General features: G+C 53.0%; 1 protein-coding gene across 3 annotated transcripts in view; it reads right to left on the minus strand.

Moving 5' to 3' along the window:
* Positions 1-863: 863 nt before the first annotated feature.
* Positions 864-23,111, minus strand: part of LRRC7 (leucine rich repeat containing 7) — a 60,407-nt gene continuing 38,159 nt past the window's right edge. Inside the window, exons 14-20 of one of the 3 annotated variants that reach the window (XM_066193025.1) lie at positions 20,614-22,294; positions 18,644-18,793; positions 15,143-15,262; positions 10,478-10,696; positions 8,121-8,213; positions 6,841-6,915; positions 864-5,430 (exon numbers count right to left, since the gene is read on the minus strand). In XM_066193025.1, the coding sequence (XP_066049122.1) occupies positions 5,323-5,430; positions 6,841-6,915; positions 8,121-8,213; positions 10,478-10,696; positions 15,143-15,262; positions 18,644-18,793; positions 20,614-22,294 (2,446 nt within the window). In that variant the 3' untranslated portion in view covers positions 864-5,322. The remainder of the gene's footprint in view (positions 5,431-6,840; positions 6,916-8,120; positions 8,214-10,477; positions 10,697-15,142; positions 15,263-18,643; positions 18,794-20,613; positions 22,295-23,111) is intronic. The other 2 variants (XM_066193027.1, XM_066193026.1) reach the window with 2 other exon arrangements.

The raw sequence follows: 23,111 nt of genomic DNA on the forward strand, positions 1-23,111 counted from the left end.
GAGTGGGAAGGGCAGGATCTGTCCTGTGGGAAACAGTGCCAGCGCCTGTGTGCAGTGACAGCAGGGGACACCTGGAGCTCCAGGGGCACTTCGGCAGCTCCTTGCGTGATGGATCTGCTGCTGCCCTCGCCCTCTGCCCCCTCTTTTTGTTTCCATACATTTTGTCCTTCCTGCATTTCTCCTTTCATCCATTCCTTCCATACGTCTGTCCTTCCATACATTTTGTCCTTCCTGCATTTCTCCTTTCATCCATTCCTTCCATACATTGGTCCTTCCATACATTTTGTCCTTTATGCATTTGTCCTTTCATCTATTCCTTCTATACATTTATCTTCCCATACATTTTCTCATTTCATCCATTCCTTCCATGCATTTATCCTTCCATGCATTTATCCTTCCATGCATTTATCCTTCCATACATTTTGTCCTTCATGCATTTGTCCTTTCATCCATTTCTTCCATACATTTATCTTCCCATCCATTTTCTTCTTTCATCCATTCCTTCCCTGTATTTATCCTTCCCTTCATTTATCTTTCCAAACATTTTCTCCTTCCATCCATTCCTTCCATACATTTTTATTTCCATCCATTTTCTCCTTTCATCCATTCCTCCCACACATTTTTCCTTCCACACGCTTGCCCCAAGAGCCTCCAAACCTGAGTTTTCTTCCCCATTTCCCTCACTCCCTTTCCATATTTGATGTCTCCCAGTGGCTGCAGCTGGACCAGGGCAGTCCCAGTTGGGAGTTTCCCAATTTTCCAGACTCATTCCCAGCAGCTCCCCTTCCCCACCCTCGGAAACCTCCTTTCTGCCTGAAAAAAACCAAAAAAAACCCCACAAAAAACCGAGCCACCCGAAGGCCTTACAATAAGGTGACGTTTTTATTATTTATACAATAAAGAGACTTTTTTTTTAATGTTATTCAAAACACTTTTTTTTTCCTTTTTTTTTTTTTTTTTTTTTTTTTTTTTTTGGAAATACTGAAAAAGGCGGGCGCAGCAAAGCCGAAAATGGCTCTGCTGCACTGCACAGCGTCGGTTCAGTCCCTGGGCTCCCTCTGCACAGAAGGAAAATTTGCATTTTGCATCCCGCGAAATGCAGCAACCCCACCCAGCACGGGGCCAGGCCCTCCGGGGCACGGGGAGGGGACAAACCTGCATGTGCCGAGGGGACAGGAGCTGATTGCACTCAATCAAATAGATTTAAAATAGAATTTGTTTTTGTTTGTTTTTTTTTTTTTTGAAGTACCTTCTCGCACAGAAAATGAAGCAGCTTTTTTTTTTTTCTCCTTCAAGTTCAGTAAGTCTTTATATAACTGCAAAAAACATGGAAGTACATTCACAATCTATGTTAATAAAGTAGTAAATATTTCCTCATTCAGCTTTATTTACATGGATACTGGAGTTCAACTGAAAAGTACAGTCATCTGGAATATAGCAATCTTTGAACACATACAAAAATGACCATTTCTGTATATAATTTAAGCTCAAAATCACGATTATCTCAAAATATTAATTACAATACAGCCATCTCCATCATAATTAAACATGTCTCTTTTTTTTTTTTTTTGCTTTTGAATTTTTTTATTTTTTTTTTTATAGAAAATGGTAAAATCTTTACTAAAGGAAGCTGTTGGTTCTGAACTGGATACAGTACTCACAGGTAGAAAACCGAAGTGATGAGCGAGTGCCCTGCCCGGGGAGGGGGAGGGAGGGGAGGGAGGGAGGGGACACAGCCACCGCCACCCGAGGGGCACAGAAAAGTCCCCAGTGCCCGGAATCCCGGGAATCCTGACCCGTGCCACGGTGCCAGTCATTAATCCCATTTAATCACCTGCAATCGGCCAGGGAGACCACTGGCAACAAAAGCTTTTTTTGGGGTTATTCTTTTGTTGTTTTTGGTTTGGAACTCCGTGATTTGCAAACGGTGCCTTTTGGGATGGGGCGGTGGCGGCGGTGGCGCCCTGGCTGTGCCCGCCCGGGGCTCCAGGGCCGGGCCGGCTCCCCGCGGATCCAGGGATCCGTGTCCTGTCCAAAAGTGCTGCCCTGAAAAAGCTGTAGGGGCACGGGATGGGGCCGGCCTGCCCGCCGGGAACAGCCCCGGCTCTTCCCGAGGGACGGGCCGCGGGCAGGGAGCTCCGGCTGCGCACGGCATCCCCGGATTCCTTTGGAAATTCTAGCTGTGACATCCCGCCGGGTGACAGAATCCCAGGAGGGGCAGCGCTGGGAGGGACCTCTGGACGTCAGGGTCCAGCCTGGGGCAGGGGACACTGAACGTGTCCAGAGGGGTTGGGATGAATCCAGGGAAACCCCACACCTGCTGTGGGCAGCTGCGCAGGGAAAGGAGTCCTTCCCCAAGCTGAGGTGCGGCTTGCCGTGTTTGTTTATGTCCGAATCCTGCCAGGGCGGGTGGTGACCGCAGCTCTGTCACCCCCTGTGCCATCTGGGGACCTGTCCCCGTCCCTGCGGGGCGGGACAGGCTCTGCCCGGCCAGGGGGACACGGAGCCCCCGCGTCCCAGCCCCGTCCCTCATCCGTGGGCGTTTTCTGGGAATACACCCCCCGAGCCCTCCCCTGAGCCCTGCCCTCCGCTGATCGCAGGGCCGGGGGTCCTTTCCCTGGGTTTGAATTCCCTGTCCTGAATCCCCATCAGAGCTCCGCGCACACGGCTGGACAGAGCCTGCAGGGAATTCCGGGCTAATTCCAGCACACAGGGGACACGGCACCCCGGAGTGGGCTGGGACCTTAAATCCCCCCCAGTGCCAGCCCTGCCATGGACGGGGACACCTCCCACTGTCCCAGGCTGCTCCAACCTGGCCTTGGACATTCCAGGGATCCAGGGGCAGCCACGGGCTGCTCTGGAATTTCCATCCCAGCCCCTCCCCAACATCCCAGGGAACAATTCCTGCCCAATGTCCCATCCAGCCCTGCCCTCTGGGAAGCCATTCCCTGCGTCCTGTCCCTCCATCCCTTGTCCCCAGCCCCTCTCCAGCTCTCCTGGAGCCCCTTTAGGCCCTGGAAAGGGTTTTAACCAAGCAACATCTTTTCACTCCAAGTGCTCACTACCAACAACAACTCCTGGATATTCCCTACCCCGATTTTTTTCCCCGGATTTCCTTGGCTCTGCTCTCAGCTGCCCCAGTCGCCCTCAGCCTTGTCCTGCCTGCTCCCTGTGTGGAGCCCCCTGTCCCCTCCCGGGGCTGGCACTGCCACCAAACACAGGAGCAGGGGTGGAGGTGTTAAAAAAATACCTGGGAAAACATGAAACCGGATTTGAGGATGTTAAATGGTCGCTGTTGGGAAGAACTGGCTGAGAACTTTCCTGGTTTGCCATCACCTGGGTAGGAACTGGGAGCTGGCACTGGGAAAATGGGAAGTTATTGGGGGTGGAGGGTCCTGGAGCTGCAGATCTCCAGGTCCCACAGCCAGAGAGAGAAAGTTTGGGAATTCTTGGAGAAGTGGAAGATGCCCAGCTGTGCCGGTGGGCGGTGGCTGCACCCTGGGCTCTGGGATTTTGGGTGGGAATGGGGCAGGTGATCCCAGAGGCAGCTGTCCCTCAGCCCCTCCAGGGGCACTGGGATCTCCTGAAAACGCCTGCAGGAGCCTTTCCCTGTGTTCTCCCATTTTTGCTGTCAGGGATAACCAGGCTGGACCCCGGCACCCCTGAAGCAGCTGGGCACAGTCTGGACTTTGGGATTCTCCCTTGGGAACAGCCCCAGGATTTGGGGTTGTCCCACTGACCCTGTGCTGCTGCTCCCTGGGATGTGTCACCTGCACCCATCCCTTCCCAGGGCTCCAGCCAAGGATCCCAGGAAGCCTCACCCACGGGAATACCCCGAGCAGGGCCTGGAGCAGGGGCGGGGTGGGAAATTACACGACAATGTCAATGGGGGAGTCTGAAATGAAAAATTAAAAGAGTAAAATTAGCAGCAACAAAAGGAGTTTTACTGCCACCATCACAACCTTCCTCCATCCGTGAGCCAAACCTGCCTGTCCTCGGTGTTCTCCTGTAGTGTGTGCACATGGAATCGAGGGAAGAGCCAAAGCAGAGGGAGTTTAACCCGTTCCAGAGGGAGTTCACCCACTCCAGAGGGAATTTAACCCATTACAGAGGGAGTTATCCCATTCCAGAGAGAGTTAACCCGTTCCAGAGGGAGCTAACCCATTCCAGAGGGAATTTAACCCATTCCAGAAGGAGTTAACCTGTTCCAGAGGAAGCTGGAATCACAGAACCATGGAATGGCTTGGGTTGGGAGGGACCTTGAAGCTCACCTTGCTTAACCCCTGCCGTGGGTTAAACCTTCCACTGACCCAGGCTGCTCCAAGCCCTGTCCAACCTGACCCATTCCAGAGGGAGTTATCCCATTCCAGAGGGAGTTAACTCATTCCAGAGGGAATTTAACCCATTCCAGAAGGAGTCAACCCATTCCAGAGGGAGTTATCCCGTTCCAAAGAGAGTTAACCTGTTCCGGAGTGAGTTATCCCATTCCAGAGTGAGTTCACCCATTCCAAAGGGAATTCACCCACTCCAGAGGGAATTTAACCCATTCCAGAGGGAGTTGTCCCATTCCAGAGGGAGTTATCCCGCTCCAGAGGGAGTTGTCCCATTCCCACGCGGGTTCCTTGTCCCGAGGTCCCGGAGTTGACGATTGGAGAAGTCTCTCACCCTGTGCAGTGAATTGTTCCTGATCCCTACGGAGCCAGCTATACACACGGCATATGTACAGGTATTTTCATAAGGCATAGAATATCTTTGCATTGAAAATAAACGAACATTATTAAATTTAATTTAATATATACTTTCTTTGAGGTGTTTATGAAAATATTTTTCTTCTCTATACTTTTTCGTACGCGACATGGTAGAAATATTTCATGGGAAGTACAGGTTAATATATTTTCATCTTTATAAAGGCATATACAACTTTGAGGCAGTGTTTCTGATGGACAGCAGAATTCCTAAAGGATTTTGTATGTGCTTCTGTGTTTTGAAATCCTATGAAATCGACTCTTAAGAAGGAGCTTGGTTTTAAAAAAAACGCACCAATGCACAGCCGGAGGCTGACGAGTAGAACTAATACGGAGCCACATGAACAATATATTTATAGAGTTAATTCTTATATTTTTCTCCCGATGATTGGTACTAACATAGAGTAGTATCATACATTTGGCACTACTGTTTGCCATTGGTCCAGCAATTGGCAAAAAAAAAAACCAAAAAAAAAAAAAAAAAGAAAGGAAAAGAAAGAAAAAATCGGTTTCCTATGTATAAATCTGTCTGAACATTAGATCTGGCTAGACGTATTTACTATTTATAAAAAAATATTTAGACAGTAAGCTCACGTTGGATAACTAAGTCTACTGTGTTCTGGAAACTCTTCAGTAGGAGCACAGCCTTCTCGTGTTCCAGGTGGACAAAGCTGTGTCCGTTGGCCTGCAGCGGGGAGAGCACAAGGGAAGAGGCTTTAGTGGCTTGTTTTTGGGGGGAAAAAACCGGGATTTTTGGCAAATTCAAAGCGAGGCTGAAATAACTGATAGGGTTATTTAACAGTGTTAAATTGATAAAGAGGGAGGATTTCGCACGGACACAAAGTGGGCATTTCTCTTGTCCTCTATGAGGTGGCTTCAGGGCTGGGCTGGGTGCTCCAGGGAATGATTCCATTCCCACAGAAATCCTCCTGTGACTCCGGGACGACTCGGGGCTCTGACCAGGACCCCCTTAAAGCCTCAATACCATAAAATATCTTTCCTCTGGGAAAGAGCAATTCAAACCCCAGGCAGGGGAAATCCCAAACACATCCACAGCTGTGCCGAAACCGGGCATTGATGGAATCCTGGAATTCTGCACTGTGCCCTGGTAGGGGTCTCAAGGACATTTGGAAGATCCACAGGGAGATCACGGGGCAAGGATGGGGTGGGAGATGGATCCTCCCACCCAGCCCCAGCAGCTGCTGGTGGCACATGGAAAACAAGTGACACGGACAGGGACAGACCCCTGGAACGAGGGGGACAAAGGGGGAGTGGAGGGGCTGATCAGGGTCCTGACACAGCCTTAAGCTGTGCCAAGGGAAACAGAGGTTGGATATCAGGAAAAAAGTGATAAAATACCGGAATGGGCTGCCCGGGGAGGTGGTGGAGTCACCATCCTCGGGTGTGCCTAAAAAAAGACTGGATGTGGTGCTCCGTGGTTTGGTTGAGGTGTTGGGGCTGGCTTGGGCTTGGTGGTCTCGGAGGTCTCTTCCAACCCAGGGATTGTCTGATTTTGTGGTTCTGTGGTTCTCTGGGAATGACTGGGAGGGCACTGTCAGACCTCAGCGGGAAAAGTGGGAGAAATTCGATCCCCAAAGAAACCGCAGGGTTTGATCTCCCTTTCCACGGGGAGATTCCTCCACCCTGAGCCTCCCCTGGCCCAGCCTGAGGCCGTTCCCTCTCCTCCTGTCCCTGTTCCCTGGGAGCAGATCCCAAATCCCCCCCGGCTGTCCCCTCCTGGCAGGGACTTGTGCAGAGCCACCAGGTCCCCCCTGAGCCTCCTTTTCTCCAGGCTCAGCCCCTTCCCCAGCTCCCTCAGGGATTTTCCAGCTCCTTTCCCTGCCCTGGACACTCTCCAGCCCCTCGGGCTCTGGTTTGGGGGTGCCCAGCAGTGGCCCCAGGGCCGGAGGTGCCCCAGCACAGGGGACAGTCCCTGCCCTGCCCACCAGTTTGGATTCAAACCAGGACAAAAATTAACTGTAAACCAACATTAAATCCCCCTAGAACGCAGCCGGCAGCTCAGTCCCGCTGCAAACACCCCCCAGAGCATTTTCAGGCTGAGCTCTGAGCCCGGGAATCCCAAGGCATCCCTTACCTGGAGGATTTTGTCTCCGGGCTGGAGCAGGCTGGAGGCGGGGCCGTCAGGCTGAACCCTAGTAACAAAGATACCCTATAAGTCAGAAGTAACACAGGTTAGGATGCTTTCTCCGAGAACTACATCCCAAAAAACACACGGGGCTCCCTAACTGGGGGCTCTGGACACCCTGCAGGTGGGTTAACACCGGACTGTTTTATTCTGTTGGCTGTCAGACATCAGTCTGGGGCTGGAGCAGCTCTCTGGGACCTTCAGCACTTACGAGTAATCGTGGGGAATTTAAAACTAAAATCCCACACCACGAAGAAGGTCCCGTGTGAACAGGGCAGGAGTGGCAGGTTATCAGGAGGGTAATTAAAATGGAGCGAGTGTTAATGATCAGAATAACGTGCATCACAATCTGTACAGCAATCTTTGCTCCCTCTAGGAAGCACGGCTTTAATTTCCTGATTTGCCAGACATGGTTATGGAATTTCGTGATTTCTCCGTGGTTATGGAAGTTCTCGCTGGCCCCGGCAACACGAATCCGGAGTTATCCAGCTCCAGGGATGTGTTCAAGGCCTCCTTTTCCAACAGACTCCAGTCGGTTCCGTGGCACCAAACACAAACCCACAGGTGGAAGAGTCCAATTCCCATTCCCACAGCCCCGGGAGCTGGGACTCACCACGTGTTGGGGTGTTTGAGGCCTCCTTCTATTGCAAATGGATTTATCCTAAATGTGCAATTCCCAAAATGAATCCTGAGTGTCCCTGACCACCCCCAAGCGTCAGTTTTAACTCCCAGTGCAGGAGACAACTGCTGCCATGGGGTCTATAAGGATCCAGGGATTTCCAGGCTGGCTTTATTTGACACAGCAGCTACAAACGCTGGAATTTCAGCCTCCAGGGATGATACTGTGCTTTAGGGTTCCCTCTAATTAATTTAGTAAAAGCTTAATTGGGGCCTAAGGCGACTCTTAAAAAGTGAGAGACAATCCTCCAGAAAACAGCCCAAGAAAATGATCTTATCCAGGGAATACGGGCCAGACACTCATGGGATTGGTGCTTGCTTCCCTCATCTTTTGTAACTGGGGGGAAAAAAAGCAAACAACCCTCTGCTAAAACAAAGAAACAACAACAACAACAACAACAAAATCAGTGAACAGAAACAAAACCAAGTATGGGGGGAAAAAAATCTCTCAATCACACCAGCGGAGGGGCACAAACAGCCCCCTCATGTTCTCTGCCCCCACCCTGTGAGCTCGCAAACAAGGAGCAGGGAGGGAGGGATTTCAGACTCACCTTGTCAGAAGGTTTGAACGGATTCCCTTGTCCACTTATCCCACCACTGATGCTGAACCCAAGGCCGGGATTCTTCTCTATCCTCACACAAAACTAGGTAGGAAGAACAGGGATGTCAGCGCTGAGCCCCGCCCCGGCCACGGCACCTCCTTCCCTCCTTCCCCCAATCCCATTTCCCCGCACTCCACAGAATGGGAAAAGCCACTGGAATGTTGCAATAAACTGGAAGAACTGGCAGGATTTTCCCACTCTGCAGCGAGAGCACAACGTTCCCCGTGCTTCACGGATTCTTGCATGGATTTTGATGTTTTCTTTCCAAGGAGGAACAAACCCTTCAGGTTTGTGAGAGAGAAGTTCACCCTGGCCAAGTTTTGCACTTGAAGTTTGGGGTAAACCCGTCAGCGAGGCTTTGTCTGGTGCAATTTTATTGTCCCAGGAGGAGCCAGAGGTGCAGCACCCCTGGGACAAAGCCAAGGGATAAAATACTCTGGGATCTCCGGAGCACTGCTGGGATCAGCCTGCCCTGAGCACTCCTGTCTTAGGCTGCAATGCAAGATGAAACCAAAAATTTGTATTTTATAACCAGCTGTTAAAAAGGGTAGGACAGGGTTCTTTATCCCTTCCAGGACCCGTCCGTCATCACTCTGGGGGGATCTCTGCTGTTAAACCAGCTGGGGCAGAGTTATTTATCCCTTCCAGGACCTGTCCCTCATCACTCTGGGGGATATCTGCTGTTAAACCAGCTGGGGCAGAGTTCTTTATCCCTTCCAGGACCTGTCCCTCATCACTCTGGGGGGATCTCTGCTGTTAAACCAGCCGGGGCAGAGTTCTTTATCCCTTCCAGGACCTGTCCCTCATCACTCTGGGGGATCTCTGCTGTTAAACCAGCTGGGGCAGAGTTCTTTATCCCTTCCAGGACCCGTCCCTCATCACTCTGGGGGATCTCTGCTGTTAAACCAGCTGGGGCAGAGTTCTTTATCCCTTCCAGGACCCGTCCCTCATCACTCTGGGGGATCTCTGCTGTTAAACCAGCTGGGGCAGAGTTCTTTATCCCTTCCAGGACCTGTCCCTCATCACTCTGGGGGGATCTCTGCGGTTAAACCAGCCGGGGCAGAGTTCTTTATCCCTTCCAGGACCTGTCCCTCATCACTCTGGGGGATATCTGCTGTTCATGGGCCATTGAGGCTCACTGCAGGGCTGATACAATTCAGATAAAAAACAGAGCTCCTCCATCCCAACCAGAGCTCTCCCAGTCCAACCAGAGCTCTCCCACTTCAACTAGAGCTCTCCCAGTTCAGCCAGAACTCCTCCATCCCAACCAGGGCTCTTCCATCTCAGCCAGAGCTCTCCCATTCCAACCAGAACTCTCCCAGCCCAGCCAGAGCTCCTCCAGAACAACCAGAGCTCTTCCATCCCAGCCAGAGCTCTCCCAGTCCAACCAGAGCTCTCCCATTCCAACCAGAACTCTCCCAGTCCAACCAGAGCTCTCCCATTCCAACCAGAGCTCTCCCATTCCAACCAGAACTCTCCCATTCCAACCAGAACTCTCCCATTCCAACCAGAGCTCTCCCAGTCCAACCAGAGCTCTCCCATTCCAACCAGAGCTCTCCCAGTCCAACCAGAACTCTCCCATTCCAACCAGAGCTCTCCCATTCCAACCAGAGCTCTCCCATTCCAACCAGAGCTCTCCCATTCCAACCAGAGCTCTCCCAGTCCAACCAGAACTCTCCCATTCCAATCAGAGCTCTCCCATTCCAACCAGAACTCTCCCATTCCAACCAGAACTCTCCCATTCCAACCAGAGCTCTCCCAGTCCAACCAGAGCTCTCCCAGTCCGACCAGAGCTCTCCCATTCCAACCAGAGCTCTCCCTGTCCAACCAGAGCTCTCCCAGTCCAACCAGAGCTCTCCCAGTCCAACCAGAGCTCTCCCATTCCAACCAGAGCTCTCCCAGTCCAACCAGAGCTCTCCCAGTCCAACCAGAGCTCTCCCATTCCAACCAGAACTCTCCCATTCCAACCAGAACTCTCCCATTCCAACCAGAGCTCTCCCAGTCCAACCAGAGCTCTCCCAGTCCAACCAGAGCTCTCCCATTCCAACCAGAGCTCTCCCATTCCAACCAGAGCTCTCCCAGTCCAACCAGAGCTCTCCCAGTCCAACCAGAGCTCTCCCAGTCCAACCAGAGCTCTCCCAGTCCGACGAGAGCTCTCCCAGTCCCAGCTCCCCCAGTCCCAGCTCCCCTGGGCTGCCCAGCTCAGCTGCCCCACTCCTGCCCGAGGTTCCCCTCTCCCGTGGGCACTCTGGAGAACACTCCGGGATTGTTGGTTCCCGGGAGCTGCCGTGCCCCCCGTGCCTCACCTGCTCCTGGTAGGCGTCCGTGCTGCGCTGGCCCTTGGTCTGGATGAGGCACCGCTGGGGCTGGGGGGCCCGGGAGCTCTGCGACGACGGGATCTGGATGGGCAGGGGGGGCTGGTACTGCTGGATGGTGACCTTGTTCATGCTGCCCTCGTACTGCTGCTCCCGGCTCCGGTGCTGCAGGCTCTGCGACCCCATCAGCGTCTGGATGTGGCTGCCTGCCTGTGGGCAACCCTCCCGTCAGGGCAGGCAGCTCCTGCGGCTCCCGGGGCCGCCCGCCCGCCCGCCCTGCCCCTGCACGGCCTTGGCGGCCGGGAAAACCGGGAGGAAACGGGGATTGGTGGCTGCTGCCGGGGAGGGGACAGACACCGCCTGGCCCCAGTCCAGCCAGGGCTCCCCCAGCCCGGTCAGAGCTCCTCCATCTCAGCCAGAACTCTCACAGCCCAGCCAGAGCTTCCCCAGTCCAGCCAGGGCTCCCCCAGCCCAGTCAGAGCTCCTCTAGTCCAGTCAGGGCTCCCCCAGTCCAGTCAGAGCTCCTCTAGTCCAGTCAGGGCTCCCCCAGTCCAGTCAGAGCTCCTCTAGTCCAGTCAGGGCTCCCCCAGTCCAGTCAGAGCTCCTCTAGTCCAGTCAGGGCTCCCCCAGTCCAGTCAGAGCTTCTCCAGCCCAGTTGGAGCTCTCCCAGTGCAACCAGAGTTCCCTCAGTTCAGCCAGAGCTCCTCCATCTCAGCCAGAGCTCTCCCAGTCCAACCAGAGCTCCTCCATCCCAACCAGAGCTCTTCCATTCCAAACAGAGCTCCTCCAGTCCAACCAGAGCTCCTCCATCTCAGCCAGAGCTCTCCCAGTCCAGCCAGAGCTCTCCCATCCCAACCAGAGCTCTTCCATTCCAAACAGAGCTCCTCCAGTCCAACCAGAGCTCCTCCACCTCAGCCAGAGCTCTCCCAGTCCGGCCAGAGCTCTCCCATTCCAACCAGAGCTCCCCCAGTAGAACCAGAGCTCCCCCAATAGAACCAGAGCTCCCCCAATAGAACCAGAGCTCCCCCAGTCCAACCAGAGCTCCCCCAGTAGAACCAGAGCTCTCCCAGCCCAGTCAGAGCTGCCCCAGTCCGACCAGAGCTCTTACACTTCTCATCCCAGTGTCTTGCAGGTCAGAGGAGTGTGACACGAGGTCTGTGGGTTGGAGGCAGACACACAGCACAGATCTCTTCTTAGACAATAAAGGACGCCTTTATTGTCCTGAGCTCCTTTGAATGGCCGGGTTGAATTTCCTGAGCTTGGGAAGCCAATTGGTTGGGAATCCCTGCAGTGCCCAGATCTCTGGCCAGTGCTGTGTCTGCATCCAGGGCTAGGGGGGGAACCTGAGGTCTTGGTTCCCATGGCACTTCTAGAAGAAGCCAGGTCAGCCGAATTAGGTCTGTTGTGATCAGATTCATTATGTCCAGCTGTAAACCAGCGGTGTCGCGCTACAGAGGACAGCAAACTCGGCTGTCAGGGCCCGCTCCATCCCACACCATCGGCTTCCTCCCTCTCCTGTGCCTGGACGAGCAGCGGCTTTTGTTTCCCATGCTCCAGCAGTTCTCCTGCGCTCAGGGATCTCAGGCTGCGTTTCCCTGTGAAGCCAAGGGCTGCTGCTCCTGCAGCTCCTGGGATTTCAGGCACGGGCAGGATGGATCTCCTGACAGCGATCCCTGTGATTTATCCCAGCTCATCCCTGCAGCTCCTCCTCCAACACGGTTTGTGAGGATTCTCCATCCTCCAGCTTTGTGGACAGAGCAGCGCAGCCCAGCCCAGCCCATGGGCAGAGCTGGGGCTGGGAGGGGCAGCCAGGAGCTCCAGGCACTGGAGTTCACTGTCCACCACCAGGAATGAGACCTTTTCCCGGGGAGTTCATCAGTGGAAGGGCTGTGCCTGTGCAGGGCTGGAGCTGTCCCACCCCTCGTGCTTTTTATGGACTGAACAATATTAGGACGAAACCTTAGAGACTGCAGGATAAAGGCAGAAGCAGCCCAGCCATCCCACCTCTCATGCTTTTTATGGACAGAACATCACTGGGATGAAACCTCAGGATGAGGCCCTGCAGGACAAGGGCAGGAGCAGCCCAACCATCTCACCACTCTTTATCGACTGAACAATGTCGGGATGAAACCTTGGGATGAGGCTGCAGGACCAGGACAGGAGCAGCCCAGCCGTCCCACCACTCATGCTTTTTATGGACAGAGCATCACTGGGATGAAACCTCAAACCCTGCACGACCAGGACAGGAGCAGCTCAGCCATCCCACCACTCATGCTTTTTATGGACTGAGCTCACTGGGATGAAACCTCAAACCCTGCAGGACAAGGGCAGGAGCAGCTCAGCCATCCCACCACTCATGCTTTTTATGGACTGAGCTCACTGGGATGAAACCTCAAACCCTGCACGACCAGGACAGGAGCAGCTCAGCCATCCCACCACTCATGCTTTTTATGGACTGAGCTCACTGGGATGAAACCTCAAACCCTGCACAACCAGGACAGGAGCAGCCCAGCCGTCCCACCACTCGTGCTTTTTATGGACTGAGCATCACTGGGATGAAACCTCAAACCCTGCACGACCAGGACAGGAGCAGCCCAGCCGTCCCACCCCTCGTGCTTTTTATGGACTGAGCATCACTGGGATGAAACCTCAGACCCTGCAGGACAAGGGCAGGAGCAGCTCAGCCGTCCCACCCCTCGTGCTTTTTATGGACTGAGCATCACTGGGATGAAACCTCAGACCCTGCACGACCAGGACAGGAGCAGCCCAGCCCTCTGTGCCCACAGCAGAGTCGGAGCACACAAAGGATCGTCATGAAAACACCGCCCTCAACTCACACCAGATCTTGTTTTAAGCCCTGAAACACCCCCAGGTGTTGCCCAAAGCTGCACCCAGGGGTGGGCTCAGGCCGTGCCTGGCACCCCTTACTGTCGGGATGCATCCCTCCCTGGGTTCCCCAGGGAAAGAGAGAAAATGCAGAGGTTGAATTAAAGCCTTTAGAGAAATTAAAATCCATTAAACCACGTGAACATGAAGTTTAGGGTTTAGTTTTAAGTAAATATCCTCTAAGTGCCTTAAGAAGCTGCCAGCCAGCACAAGGCCCAGAGACCTCAGGCCTGGCAACTCAGCTTTAGACATGACAAAACCAAAGTGGAACATTGCTCTACGGGAATGAGATAGAGCCTTTCACGTTAAAAGATAAGCTATATGATAGAGCCTCTTTAATGTTAGTAAATATGCTATATGATAGAGCTCTTTATGTTAATAGATATGCTATATGATAGAGCTTTTAATGTTAATAAATCTTCTATATGATAGAGTTTTAATGTTAATAGATATGCTATATGATAGAGTTTTAATGTTAATAATTGTGCTATATGATAGAACATTTTTATGTTAGTAAACATGCCATATGACAGAGTTTTACTGTTAATAGATGTGCCACATGATAAAGTTTTAATGTTAATAAATGTGCTGTATGATAGAGCATTTTACGTTAAGAGATAAGCTCCACGTGCAGGTTTTGTGAAAGGTTTGACACCATCCTTCGTAGTTTTTCGTGGTTTCGCTCACTTTCAGAATCAGGTTTAGACTGGTGCGAAAAGAGTTTCGGTTTACCTTTAGACACTTTAAGAAGTTTAGCTAGAAAGTTCTGTGCCCTTCTCATTGTGATGGGCTCAGGGCCAAGAGAGAAGCATCTGTTGGACCTTGGCGCCGTTCTTCAAACCCCGTGTATCTCTCTCTTGGCTACAAGCCAGATTTTCCCTCCTAAAACAATTCAGTATTTAAGAAGAAGCGCAAAGGAAGTAAAGGGCTTTTTGGAGTGTTTGTGGCAGGGTGTCAGAGATTTCCCAGACACCTGTGTGTGGCTAATTCATTTGTTTTCTGTAGCATTTGTTATTTTGTTATTTTTACTTATTAAACCTTAGGCTTTAGGAAACACCTCTGAAGAGCGGCCTGACAGTGGTCAGAACATGGATTTTTAGGCTCCAGGCAGCGCCTTGAAGCCTGTGGGAAAGTCAAGCACATAAACTCTCTCAGTCTAGCCTGGGAAACCATGAGGAATCCCAAAAAAATCCTTGTAGATCCCGTCCTCCTGACACCTGGTGTTTTCTCTAGCTTGTTGTTTGCTTGTAAGAGAGGTGTTGCTCTAAATGACCAATCCTACCGATTGTACCGAAACGCCGTATTAAAGAGTCTGTCTGAAAAAAGAGAAAAGAGTATGAAAAAGTCTGTGTAAAAGAGTCTGTCTGTCAAAGAACTGGCGCTCTAAGCCCTCTGAAGAACCGTGTCGTGACATGAGCTGTCCTGTAGCCCCGGTTCTGCGCCTGAGGTGTTTTTGTTTTCTGAAATTCTTTTCCCAGGGAGTTTTCTGTAAACAGGAGAAATGTTTTTGTAGCTGTAACTTTGTTTTTCATTCCTTTCCCTGGGAGGGATTTCTTGCTGTCCCTCTGACCAGTGTGAGTGAGGAGGTTTGTCTTTGTGTCACCAATCAAACTGGTCTGTGTGAAACAGCGTAAAAGGGAGACACATCCCAAAAACAAAGGAGTCATTTTCCAGCCTTCTGAATCTCGGAGTCCGTGTCCTTGTGGCATAAAACAGCGTCACTGTCCCAAATCCTAAGGACACCCAGGGATATCTGGACCCCTTCCTTACCTTCTTGGTGACGGTGTCGGGGGGCACGTCCCGCCGGCCCAGCGGGTACGGGGTCCAGGGGCTGCCCACGGCCACCTCGTCCTGCCCGTTGTCCAGGAGGCTGCTCTGCTGCGACGGGGTCTGTTCACAAAGGCAGGGCAGCCTTTAGTCACCGGCACAATGCCCGCCACACTCACCTCACAACAACCCAGCAACGCCACAACGCCCCAGGGGAACCCTCTGCAAGCAGGAGAGCTTGAGAGAGGTTTGGGACAGAAAGGAGGAGAATAATGAATGATGAGAGAGAAGAGAAAAATTCACTGGAAATTCACTGGAAATTCACTGGAAATTCACTGGAAATTCACTGACTCGGTTACTTTCAGAGGGAGAAATTTTGGCAAAATTCCGATATTTAAACAAGCCTGGCGTTAGTCCTGGAGTTGGGATTTTCTCACTGCTCGTTCCAGCAGCAGGAACTTTTTTAGGAAGGGTTTGCCACCAAGAAAAAAACGAGCTGTGAGTGTTTTCTGCAGCAAAGAGCCCCGAGGTTGTGCTGGCTCCCAGTGCAGCTCCCAGAACCTCCTGGGTTGTGCCAGGGACATTTTTTGGTACAATCTTAACCCGGAATTCAACATTTGCCTCAACGTACTGGTCACAACACACAGGGGAAGTTTCCTCAGTGCTCCTAACTCCCTTTTCTCTCCTGTTTCATGTTTCTGCCTTGTCTCTTCCTCCCCCGGTTGTTTGGTTCCTGTTTTCAGGACTTTGGAAGGGTTTGGAGTTTTCCTGCCCCATCCTGAGTTTCCATTATCTGTCTCTCTATTTTTTGATCATCATTGGGAGATCCTAACGCCTTTTGGGCGTCAGGCTTCCCAAAATTCCAGCACTGTCCTGCCACTGACAGCACCTGGCACGGTGCAGTGCTTATTGATTAATGGGAATCTGCAAAGGAACAAAAAAAATATCTGGTCTTCCCCACTGCCATTCCAGGAATTTCTTCTCCAGCTTTGACTAAAAAAAAAAAAAAAATCAAAATCAGGATCCACTTCTCTAGATGGATGAAGAATTCATCAAATTTCCTTTGAAATGTGAAAGCTGGGAATCTTTCCATTAAAAAAAAGTTTTTAACAGGAGTTGAGAAGTAAATAGGAGGAAATTCCGATTTAAATCACATCTCTGAGGTGAAGTGAAAGAAGTCCAACCCTGATTGTTTACAATGAAAGGAATTCCATGGCAATTCTTTCATCGTTCAAGAAATCTCCCAGAAAAAAAATCATGGAATTTGTGATTTTCCTTCTATTGAAAACCACTAGAAAAACCATTTCCCCCGTTTAAAGCCCAGGATGTCCTTGCAGGGCTGGGAATCCGCTCACATCCCGAGGGATCAATTTATGGACCCCTCTGGGTGCCCTCCCCATTCCAAAGGGAACCTCTGCTCCCCTCCTCACTGTTATTCCCAAGGAAAATGGGAATTCCCATTCTGGGAATGGGTCGCACCAAATCACGAACTTCTCAAACTTTTCACAGGGAGCCAGAAATGGGAAGGAGCCCTCTGGAGAGGGCTGGGCCTGATCTGCAGAGGAGAGTTTTCCAGAGGGAAAAGGGAAAATGCTGAGAGTGCTCTCAGCTTCCCCCGTAAACAGAGAAATCCTGGGATTTCATTTGCTGCAGCAGAAGAAATTTGTCCCCTTGTAATATTTGGCATTTTCTGAGCTGGGATGGGCTGCAACCCAGCTCCACCTCCATGAAATCCGGGCAAAAGAGGCAAAGCAGCGCTTCCCATATTTTCTACAGGGAGTAGATTGATGCCATGAACATTTTCCGTGTAACTCGTTGTTAAAGTTGATTTCCTGACAGCCAGAGCTCACTCATTACTCTCTTGAATCCAGGCCACGGGGAAGGAGGGAGGAGAAGAGGCAAGGATTAAACTGCTGTGGCCTGGATTCTTTAGGAAATGCAAATTCTGTGGAAGGTGTGAGGCAATAAAATTAAACAGCGCTAAATACACACGGAATTTTTTCCCACAGTCATTTCCCCCTGCGGTAACCTTTCCCCAACAATAATTTCCCCCCTCCCCCCCAAACAGTACAGCAAGAGAACAACGCCCTCAGTGCAGTTCAGCATCACAGTTTCTATGGATATGGAGCAATGGAATGCTGGTGAAATAGAAAAGCAGAATAATCCACAGATCTGACCACACCCCAGAATATATCACAGAGCAGATTCCTGAATTTCCTCAGACATCCAGCATTAATATCCATATCCACCCACGGCCTAAAACCCTTGGAAGTGCCAGAAAAACCCCTCATCCCTAACGTGTGGAGGGAACCAGCACCATTCTTTGGGGTTGATGCCCAGGGTGTTTTGTTTTTTTTTCCAGGGATTCGTGACAAGTAGACAAACAAGTTCTCGGGAAGCAAAGACAACACTGGGATGGGGAACGTCCCTGCCCAGCACACACATCCAGGCTGCCCCACAACAGAGCAGCACAGACCCAGAGCAGGACGGGAGCCTGGGGGGGACGTGGGATGGAGGTGACAGAGGATGGAGGGTCAGGGACGGTGGGGAAGGCCTGGCACTGCTCCCTGTGTGCTGCCATCCTGCCCCGGATTGCCCGGAATTCCGGCTGCAGCGCCTGTGGGGTCGGCAAGAGGAGCGGGGCCCAGCTCTGGGCCAGCTCCTGCTGCTGCTAAATGATCCTGCTCTCCTCAAACCCTTGGATCTGGGCTCTTGGAAGCCTCCTTTGGGTATTGCTCTGGCCTGGGCGGGTGCCAGGGGCCAGCCTGGCAATTCCCAGCACAGCTGATCCCGTTGGAACACCGGGATCCGGGCTCTGCCGCCCTTTAATTACTCACAGAGCTGCTGCTGATTTGTCCCCTCAGCTCCTGGGCCGGGGCAGGGAGAGGCTGAGCCGTGCAGAGGAAGGTCTCAGCATCCCTCCCTGACACTGAGAATCCTCAGGAACGGCCCTCTCTGCCTGGTCCTGTGTGCCCCTCCCTTCAAATATCCCTCGGGAATACACAGTTCCGTACGTCAGCGCTAGTCAGCAATGTACTGATAGTAAATATAAGGCAAACGGTAAATAGATGAGGAAAATATTCTCTTTTTTCGGTGTTTCTCTAAGTTTGAAATGGGTTTGGGTGTGATAACGTGTTCAAAACCCATCAGGTATTACAGCACACCCAGCAAATGCTCAAATATTAAACCCCCTGTCTCCTGGGACACTTCCACACCACATTTTTCCTAGGATCAAACGGCCCCAGAGCAAAACCGTGTCCCCCACTGAGCCAATGGCAGAGCCCTGGCGTGTGTGAGGAGAGCAGGAGAGCAGGAATGACAGCCAGGGAGCTGGGGGATCCAAAAAGCAAGGCCACCCGGGGGCCGAGCCTTGCTTTGTGGACCGGGCATCGTAAAAAAAAAAAAAAATAAGCACGAGGAAAAGAGGCAGAAGCTAAACCAGGAGGAAGCAAAGGATCATGAATTAACCGGGAACGCCGGCGATGCTGGCTAGCCCATACTTACTTTCGGTAGAGGTAGCTCTTGAAGCATTTGGTTTTCAAATTTAGATTTAGGCTGCAAGTTTAAAGTCATGCTTCGGCCGGCATGCATGGCTGAAACCCCTCCAGAGTGCAGCATGCCAAGGCTAACTGTGTGGTGTTTGTAAGCAGCGCTCTGAGTAAGAGGAAACAACCACGGGACACGTATGAACACACATGCTCAGAATTAAGTCTCACACATAACATGGTTAAAGTTCACAGAGTTTTAGTTTAAGCCAACAAACGGTACTGAGTATCGATAGCTCCTCCGGGCATGCACTGGTCACACACAGCGAGTACATTTGCTCCTCGTACAGAAAAATGGGCACCAGAGAGAGGGAGGACTTCCACGCTGACAGCACATGAGGGGGTGGTGGGAGCTGGGCTTCGCACGGCACAGGTCTTGCTTTTGGCCAAAAAAGAAAAACCGGCCGGATTTGGGGCGGGCTGCGCAGCCAGAGGCGCGCCTGGCGTGGAGGAGCAGCCCCTGGGGAAGCCCTGCTCCCTGAAAACCTGGCTGGGACGAGCTGGGCAGGGCAGGCACACGGGGGCTGTGCCCACCCAAGGGACACAGGTGACCACCTGAGGGCCAGGGGCTGCTCCCAGGTGCTGCCACCAGCGCAGCCTCCAGCAGGGCAGCCCAGCCCAGCTCCTTGGAGCTCTGCACCCCAGCAGGAACCGCCCGGCAGGGACTGGGGACAGCCACCAGCGCCAGCTTTGCAGGGTTAAAAAGCGCCCTTCGTAGACGTTGTAAACGAAATGTAAAAATGTTCCTTAAACCAGCAATGCCTGGCAAGGGTTTATTTCCACCAGGAAGGGCCCTGCGCTGGTTTCCCTGGCTAGGAGGCAGTTTCCACTGGGTTCACGGAGCACAAGGAGAAGAGCTGAGGGAGGAAAACGCTTGGGCCTCGGAGCCTCTTTTCAAAGTTTCCCCATTTGATCCTGAAGGGCAATTTAATGTCATCACATCCGAGCAACTGGAAGGAGAATATTAACACCGAACTCAGGAGGCTCTAAGCATAAAGCAGTATATGGACACATTTGGCAACGGCTTCTTAGGCGTTTCACCACAGGAATTTGTCACAAGCACTTCAGATCACGGAGTAAATCGGATTCGTGGATTAGGTCATTAAATGGGTAATGACTGAATCATGCACTAAAGTACCCTTTGGATGGAAGGCAAATCAGCATAACTTCCTACAGCTAAAAGGAGTAACGATCACATTCCCATTAGAACAGTGGCAGTGGATACCCAGGGATATTTCTCAGTTATAGACACTTTTAAACCCCCTGCACTAACAGTGACACCAGAGCTAAAATACATTTTATTACTCATTCTCTTTTTCCTTTATTCCCCTTTACTGCCAAGACACGCCCAGCACCTCTCCAAGCTCCCAGTCATTACTGACCTGGCGGCTCCAGCAGCGCTTCCATGAGCAGGGCAGAACCTCAGGGTTCTTCCTAAAAATTTTGGGCAGAGCTGCAGGAGTCACCACCCCAGTGATGGGCGCTGGGGCAGAGCCTCTGGGTTTACCTGGGATCCAGAGTCTCCATCCTGGTGATGGGCACCGAGGAGCCTCTGGATTTACCTGGGATCCAGAGTCTCCATCCCAGTGATGGGCACCGAGGAGCCTCGCTGGGGCAGAGCCTCTGGATTTACCCAGGGTTCAGAATCACCACCCCAGTGACTGCCCCAAGGAATGTCACCGGTGTGAAGCCTCTGGATTTACCCGGAGCCACCGCCCCGGCGACTGTCCCAAGGGGCATCATCAGTGAGGAGCCTCTGGATTTTTCTGGGATCCCTCACTCCAGCTGAGCACCCCCGGGGCCCTCGGCGGGCCGGTCCCCCTGACACCACGGCGGGGAATTCTGGTGGTCACCACTGCACGTGCAAATCGTTTGACAGAGCGAAACACACAACTAAAGGCATTAATTGCAGAGAAATGCCAAACATACCCTGTCTAACCTTCTAGCTTCTATATGTCTAAGTAGCTGTTGTCTCCAGTCAGCGGGCATTTTAGCACAGCTCTCATTTCCCTTCCCAGGGGGAGGCCTCGGCTTTATATCACTGCTATCGGAAGGCTTGTCGCCATAGTTACCCAAGTTATAGTCTGACGGAATCTTTTCCAGCAGAGCTGCCATGGTGGGCCTCGCTGAGACCGGCCGCGTTTGGGCCGTGCCGTAGCTCTCTGTGCTGTAGCTTCGTGCCGACAGGGGCCTCCTTTGCGTGAGGTTTTTAACCGGGAAGCTCCCGGTCTGGGCTTTCACTTCCTGGTAGGAAGGGTGCTCGTCTTCGTAGCGCCCGTTGCGCTTGAGGAACTGGGCCTCGGGCACGGCCATGCTGCCCTGGCGCTCCGGGGCGCCGCGGAACGGGGCCCGGCCGTACCTGTCGGCCGGGGGCAGCTCCTGGGGCTCGCCCACCCTGCGGAACACCGACATCTCCGCCGAGCTGACCAGGGAATCCGCCCGGCGCAGGAATCCCGGGCGAGCGGCCGGGCCGGGGAAGGGGGCGGCCGGCGGCTCCTCGCCCACCGAGGGTTGAGAGAAGGAGAACATGGGCTCCACGGGCGCGTAGCCGCGGTAGCCCCGCGGGCTGACCAGCTCCTGGGGCAGGCTCTTGGCCGGCTGGGGCAGGTACTCGGCGTTGAGCTGGAAGGGCGGCAGGAGCCGCTTGTCGGCCGGCAGCTCCACGGCGCCCTGCGGGTTGAAGCTTTGGTCGAACTGATAAACCTTCTTGGTGACCGACGACGCCTTGTGCTGCGGCTGCACCTTGACGCTGCCGTAGGTCAGCAGCTCGTCGTCCAGCATGGGCACGGACTGGCTGCGGGACATGCTCAGCACGCCGTGCTCCGGGCCCAGCAGCTTGTCCACCCTCTCGTGGGGGCCCACGGTGTCGTTGCCGGATGCATAGTTTTCCAGGGGGATGTTGTACACCTTGTAGGCGCCGATGTCGATCTCGTCGATGCTCTGCGACTTCTTGAACTTGTTCGTTTTTAAATCCCTCATCATGGGGGAGAGCCGCTCCGTGCTCTTGCTGATGGAGATGACGTTTTTGGCAGGGTCCGGGCGACAGTGCATGTGGGAAAAGACGTTTGTGAGGCTCCTGTTAGCGTTGGGGTCGTGGTATTCCCACGGGATTCCGGGAGTGAAAGTGCTCGTCATTTCGGGAGACTCCTTGACGTGATCTTTCCGCTCGGGCAAAGGGCTGGTGTTGGGGGTGCTTTCCAGTTTGGAAGGAAAAGCTGTCCTGTCTTCAAAAGGGCTGGGGGTTCTGGTCCAATTTTGCCAAGGGTTGGGAGGAGGCACTTCAGAGTCGTGTGTGTTTCTGAGCGCGGGCTGCTCCAGCTCCAGGGGGATGCCCACGATCCTGTCCTGCCGGATCAGCGGCCGGCGCCCGTGGGCGGAGGAGCTCCTGGATTTGGTGCTGAGCAGGGGGTTGGTGCCGGCGTTCTCGGCCGCGCTCTCCTCGGCCACGAAGCCCGTGTTGTCGTAGTGGGAGCCGTCGTTCCAGCTGTCGGCGAAGGCGTCGCTCAGCGGGCGCCGCTCCGGGCGCGCCGGGACGTTCCCGGCCGGAGCCGCTTCCCGCTGGCTCAGCAATGGCTTGGTCTCCAGGGGCTGCGGGAACGACTGGGCCAGCCTGCGAAAGACAAGGAGAAGGGAACAAGATAAAATGTCCTCTAGAGCGCCAGCGCGTCGGCGCTCATCGTCCTCAGAAATCACTTCAGCCTCATCCCATCTACGCTCTGGCCGCGCTGGGAGACTTCAGGGGTTCTTATCACGGGGTGTTCCCAGCTGGAAGGGCCCCACAGGGGATCGCTGAGGCCAGGAATCAAACCTGCCCCCACTCCCCGGTGGTTTTAGGGTTTTAGCTACTCTCAAGCTGTTGGGAACTCTGTGGATGTCGTGCCTCTGGCACGGGAATGGTGGCAGCAGGTTTCTGCCCCGGAGCACAGAGTCTGTCAGGACACACACGGAGGAGCTAAGAAGTCACTCAAAGGCCCGGCTGGCTCCTTTGCTGTGTTCCCAGAAATCCCGCTGAACAGATTTTTCCTGCTGTAAAAATAATGGATGAGTGCGACAGAAGGTTCCCCCCTGCTTTTCATCCAGAGATGCCAGAGGGAGTTTTGGCCTGTTCTCCTCCAGCTCTTGAACGGGGCAGAGCTGTGGATGGAACAACGTGAGGGCATTTAGGGCGGGCACAGGCTGGTCCTGGAATGTTTCCAGTGCAGGTTCTGCCTTTCCAAGAACCTTTTTGGGGCACAGGGAGCTGGGACAGCAATAGTGGGGACACCAACAGCCCCAGCTGCAGCTCCACCTCCGGGAGCTTTAATGCCTGGAAGATGGCGCAGAGCTGAACCACCAGCTGTGGGATTATGGAGTACGGAGGGTGGCCAGCTCCGCACAGCCAACGCGGGATTAAAAAAACGTGGATTTATTTTTTTTTTTTAACCCAA

This window comes from Chamaea fasciata, unplaced genomic scaffold, assembly GCF_029207755.1.
Source record: "Chamaea fasciata isolate MVZ Bird 193981 ecotype frontalis unplaced genomic scaffold, bChaFas1.0.hap1 SCAF_10, whole genome shotgun sequence".
NCBI classification, from domain to species: domain Eukaryota; kingdom Metazoa; phylum Chordata; class Aves; order Passeriformes; family Sylviidae; genus Chamaea; species Chamaea fasciata.